General features: G+C 38.6%; 1 protein-coding gene across 1 annotated transcript in view; it reads left to right on the top strand.

Moving 5' to 3' along the window:
- The first annotated feature begins 2,156 nt into the window (after positions 1 to 2,156).
- Positions 2,157 to 6,000, top strand: part of Vps50 (vacuolar protein sorting 50) — a 74,303-nt gene continuing 70,459 nt past the window's right edge. Inside the window, exon 1 of the mRNA XM_081739834.1 lies at positions 2,157 to 2,357. Coding sequence (XP_081595960.1) covers positions 2,316 to 2,357 — 42 coding nt within the window. The 5' untranslated portion in view covers positions 2,157 to 2,315. The remainder of the gene's footprint in view (positions 2,358 to 6,000) is intronic.

Raw genomic sequence — 6,000 nt, 5'->3', positions numbered from 1 at the left:
GATCAGGAGGGATATATGAGGTTTTTAAGACAAGTTGCTTTCAAATTATTAGGGATGGCCACAAAGTTCCGGTTCCGGCGGAACCGGTTCCGTAAGAAACCGGTTCTCGGAGATCCGGTTTTCAGTGGATCCGAAAACCCGGTTCCAGAACCGGATCTTAGGAACCGGTTCCAGACCTGGATCCGAAATCCCGGTTCCAGAACCGGATCTTAGGAACCGGTTCCAGACCTGGATCCGAAAACCCGGTTCCAGAACCGGATCTTAAGAACCGGTTCCAGATCTGGATCTGAAAACCCGGTTCCAGAACCGGATCTTAGGGACCGGTTCCAGACCTGGATCCGAAAGCCTCCAAAGACCCGTAAAGGAGGCACAAAGTTCACCTTCAAAAATAATGCAAAGAGGACCATGCGCTTGTGCCTTCCCCGCCCAGACCCGCTTGTGCCCCCAGAAAAAAAATTTTGGTCCACCAGTGGGTGTTTAGCCAAATGAGTTGGCCAGTTTGCCTGTTTAGCCAATGAGTTTGCCAGTTACCCAGTTTATTTAGCCAAATGAGACAAGCTGCCGCCGCCTGGGGGCCTGCCTGTCGCTTCCACCATTTCATCTAACATACTGTTCACAGCTTGCCAGCAGCTCGCGTTTAGGTAGGGATGGTAACAAAGTTTCGGTTCCAACGCAACCGGTTCCGCGAGGAACCGGTTCTGTTTTCAGAACCGGTTCCAGACCTGGATCCGAAGAACCGGTTCTAGATCTGGATCCGAAGAACCGGTTCCAGACCTGGATCTTCTAGAACTGGATCCGTTCAGACCCGAAAACCGCTTCCACCAAGAACCGGTTCTGGCCATCCCTACAAATTATACCAAATATTGTATATTCATAAATACATTGTGAAGGCGTCCACATGAGATTTGGGGAGGTCCGGGTCCCCTCGGCCCCTCCAGGATCGATGGCCTTGGTTAAATAAAAAATTCGTGTGGTTACCTTCAATGACAAACTGTCTTTTGTTCTTCCAGCTTCAAGTTTTCGTTTCTCTTTAGGCTGACTCTGAAAGAACGAATCTATTGTTTTTACATTTTGGAATTCGATGTGATAAACACTTCGGTAGTTCCCATACAAATAGGGGCCTCTGATGCAGTTCCATTTATTATTATTATTATTATTATTATTATTATTATTATTATTATTATTATTATTATTATTATTATTATTATTATTATTATTATTATTATTATTATTCGCAACAAGGAAGACGAACGTCTTGATGCTTACCTGAATTACAACAACACTCTGCTCACTGTAAAATTATTTCTAATTATTCGCACCTCAAAGGCTTATACAATTAGAATATGATTATACAATTGGAAAATTTTCCTGCAATATTTGTACCTAATGTAAGAATTTAAAGAATAACTTCAAGTTAAAGATTATTGGACGGCTCAAAGCCACATGTTGATTTCGCGGCGCGTGAATGCAAAGCGAGCTTCACCGCCATTGCTGATGTTACTACCCTGTTGTAGAATTCTAGATCCGCCACTGGTTTCAATAACCTATCCTTTACAACTTTTTTCACATATGCACCACCACAATTCTTAAAAATACACTGATCACCCTTTAATGTTGTCAATGGCTCGGCCCACGGCTCAGTCACCAACAAGCCGAACCAACAGTTTACTCAACCGAGCCGGCTCGAGCCCTTGGCTCAGTTGAGCCGAACCGAGCCGAGCCGATGGCTCACCTGAGCTGAGCCGAGCCGGGGGCTCAATCCAAATCGAGGCGGCTCGAGCGGTTGATTCAGTTGAACCAAGCAGGAGCTCGAGCTGAGCCGGTGGCTCAGGGCTCGAGCCGAGCCGGTTGACATCACAACACCCTCTACGTATTCTATTTCTATGTGAAAGTATATTTCACGCTAGGATCAAAAAATTTTTGTAGATTTTAATCAGAGATCCCAGAAAATGCTTAGGAAATTCTGGTATTACAATAAAAATAGGAAAAGAATGAAGAAAAGAGGAATGGATGAAGAAATTTATAAATCTTTCACGAATAAAAATTAATGACGGGATTTTCCTGTGCAAAAAAAAAAAAAAAAAACTATAAAATTTGATACCCTTGTTTTATTGTAGCTAAGCAGGGATCTATTTTTGAAGTGAACATACTATAAAACACTGTACTAAGTAGTGGGGAAATTTACGTAATCAATATGGCTGCGTGCGTATGATTTGTTGTCGGTTCTGAGGAGGCGATGGGAATATTCGTAACTTGTTTCTTTGGGTTGGGTAAAGATACATTTTAAGATATTAATGCAGTGATGCAACAGCAAAATGGACCTGAAACAAAAATTTAAGTCCTTTATAAATAAACAGGTGAGTTAGATAAAGATATTAGATATTGTAGAAAGTTTTATATTATATAGCTCTATGGTATTTTTATAGGATGTTTATTTTGATATTTATATATTTAAAGCTTTTTTCTTACGTCTTTGGCTTCGGAAAGATTTTAAGGTATACCACAGAGATTAGTCGGAAATGAATGAATGCATGAATATTATGCTGAAAATCAATACTGTTGACTATTTCTGTGAGAGTGCAAGGGGTGTTATGTCTAATATATTTTAGGGTTAACTTTACAACGCCCACTCCAGCAGGTATACTCAGTCAGAAACGAGAAATTACACACTAATAATTTTATGAAAATGGATCAAACCTTACTTAACCTTAAGCTAACCCGTTCCTAACCCCTACTGTACTTATTTATATCTTACTCTACTCTATCCTACCCTCCTACTCTACTATACTTTTTAAAAAGACCCTACTTATCGATGCGCAGCTGGAGCGTGTCTTGTAAAATTTACCCACATTTTATATTACGTGTGTAAGATTTTCGAATATATTTATTTATCAATTATTATCTGTAGTTAGCAATGTTCATAGAATTCACTTCGTGTATTCGTTACAATTCTTTAGGCTTCTAGTGCCATTGGTATTTCGATTAGTATTGTGTTTTCTGCAACACAGTAAATGTAGAAACAACTTACTGGTTTACCGTTGGCGCACCACTAGAAGGAATTGTTGAAATATTACAATTCTGTCACTGATTTCCTTCTAATTGTCCCTTAAAAGGTTTCCACTTGGCGATATGAAACTGTCACTTGACATAGATAAGATTCAAGAGGGCCACCAAAAGTAGGCCTAATGATTGGAAATTTACAATTCTCTTATTACTTGCGTATAAATGCAGCATCGCATGTGTGGCATAAAAACTACAGTGCAAAGAACAAACCAAACTGTGCTAAGGGCCACTGAAAAGACCAAATGCTATCTAACCGAGTTAGAAAAAGGCAAAGCCCGCACGGGATACAGCCGGAGGAAGCAGGCGCATCAGCGGTGATGTGTATGCACGTAAGTGAGGGTAGTGAAAACAACTAGGTTTTGGCAATGATACGAGTTTCAATAGCACTTCTCATTGTTTCATACTAGTAACGCTATTGCCATAATTGGTACAAGGACAATAAAATTATTATTATTATTATTACTTGTAAACATAAAATAAAAGTGATGTACCCTGTGCAGAAATAGGGTTAACTGCTGTATCGCCGGACCAATTTTGGAAAATGTACCAGATAAATTGGAGAATTTTATTTGGTTTGTGAGGAAGGGTGAGAGAGTAGTTGAAGTTAAGGAAATATTTGTTCTTGTTGTTAGTTGTTTTTGATGTTGTAAGCGGCAGTATATGTAGAGACGTAAGGGACTATTTGGCTGAGAGGTATACTTGTTATGATTTATGGAAAAGGCAGTATAGAAATGGTGCGTGAATGACAAGATTGTCACATATCGTGCTTAGGTTTTATCGAGTTGTACAAAAATAAAGAGTGTAAGTTTTTGAAACCTAATCTAATCTAACCTAATTTAGTACATTTTGGTACTATCTTGGATGGTATTTAGTATATCTTAAAGCTGTGCAATACGTAGGCCATGCATTTTCTGACGCAAAAACTGTTTTTCCACTATCCCCTTTTATGCATATACCCACCGCCGCTGACGCGCCTGCTTCCTATGGATGCACTCTCGCTACTGCTCGAGCCCTACTGCTACGTTGGGTAGCTCTCGTGCTTTTTAGTGGCCACCTAGCACAAGTTTGTTCGTGTTTTATGCACTGGTTTTTGTGCCATACTTCCACAGTATTTGAACAGTAGTTGCTACCATGTGTACCAGTGTCACAACCTAGTATTTTGGGAGACAGACTAAATAATTTTCTTCTTGCAATTCATGTAGTTTCCGTAAAAATTTTGTGCTTAAAACATAACCAACTGTTAGATGCCACTAAAAAGCACGAACACTTTCTAATAGAGTCTGGATAGTAGCGCAGTAGGGTGAGGTGCATCCCTAGGGAGTAGGCACATCAGTGACGGTGGGTATACATACTAACGAGAATAGCGCAAAACACTGTATATTGCGTAAAAATACGTACTTTGTGTTTTATTATACGTAGGCCATTTATTTGCACATTATTATGGACGTTAGAGGTTATATACTGTATCGATATGTTTTTATTGCTTGCATGTTCATGTTCTAAAATAATATAACACATTACTTACGTAAATTTCTCACATGTGGATCTCTTAACTCTTGGACACTTCCATGTTTGCGCATCGTGAGTTTGCACACTGGCGTCAGATATTTCACCGCGCTTCTTATACTATAGTTGATGGTCACCGGCTAAACTCTCGGAGATAGGTGCTCCGAATTAGACTCACAAGAAGCTGTTTTAACATTGTATTACTATTTATTTGTTTGTTATTTAACATACCGTATCTAGAATTACTCCTTTTACAATTCCATCATTTACTCTTAACTGTTAATCACAAATATTTCTAATTTTCATGCTTCTTTTGCTCTCCACAAGATACATATTCATCTATGTTACATCACTGCGCAAAATTAGGCTTTCCAACTGTTAAGTGTTGCAGACGACACACTGCTTTAAAAAAAAAAAAAAAAAAAACTTTTCCTACTATTGTTGTAAAACGAACTTTCAAAGGTGGGCTTGGGGGCGGTGCTCCTATCAAATATATGTTCCTGGAACATAAAAAAAAAATCCAAAACGCATACGAAAATACTTCTTTCCTGTACAAGATTGCCACACAAAGGGATACTTATATTCATAAAATATGAACTACACGTATCAGGAAATACAATCTTACTGCCTTAGAAAGTGTTTCTTAAGAGCAGGGTTTGCCCAAGTGGGCCCAGCCCGAAAAAACCCACCGGGTTTTTTCGGGTTGGACCCACCTGAAAAAACCCATCTTAAAACCCACCTGGGTTTTTGATTTTTTGTTATTGTATTATTCGTACAACTGAGGTGATCACATTGAAAGTTATTTTTATCAGATTTTAAACTTTCTTTGGGCGAATTATATGCTTTCATGTTAAGATAGACAACAATATTCAACATAAGGCCTTTATAAAGCTCTAAATGCACTGAATAAATAAATAAATAACCTCACCTTAGCTTGCGATAATTATGGAACAAATTAATGTGCGGATTATGCTTATAGCCTATTTGAAGTAAAGTAAGCGATTGTATATTTTAGAAAATACTTTCCGTGAATAGTGTGTTTTCTGACTCGGCGCCGCCGAGGGACGTTAACCCTCATACGTTGACGGGTTTATGGTCATAGGTGCCGGTACTAACAGTAAATATGTAAATACATTAGTAAAACTATTAGTATTATTTCTTACCTTTGGATGGTAACAAAAGTATACAGTAAAATTTGGTTTTCCAACAACAGTTCAGTCATTTGTTGCTAGCCTTCAAATAAGCATTCTGTAGAATCAACACCAGCAATATTGTAAAAATTCTTGTCAGAATTAAGAAGCTTAATGCTCGGAGCTCCAAAGACTACGTAATGCTTACTATTTCAAGTGCTGCATTCAAACTTCAGTATTAATGGAAGTTTTGATGTACATTAAAGCAAGCTGCATTTTCAGGGAAAACCCGTCGTGAAGG

The sequence above is a fragment of the Thermobia domestica genome, chromosome 15 (assembly GCF_964235325.1).
Source record: "Thermobia domestica chromosome 15, izTheDome1.hap1.1, whole genome shotgun sequence".
In the NCBI taxonomy this organism is placed as follows: domain Eukaryota; kingdom Metazoa; phylum Arthropoda; class Insecta; order Zygentoma; family Lepismatidae; genus Thermobia; species Thermobia domestica.
The sequence above is the reverse complement of the archived record's forward strand: the minus strand, read 5'-3'. Positions and strand labels throughout refer to the sequence as shown.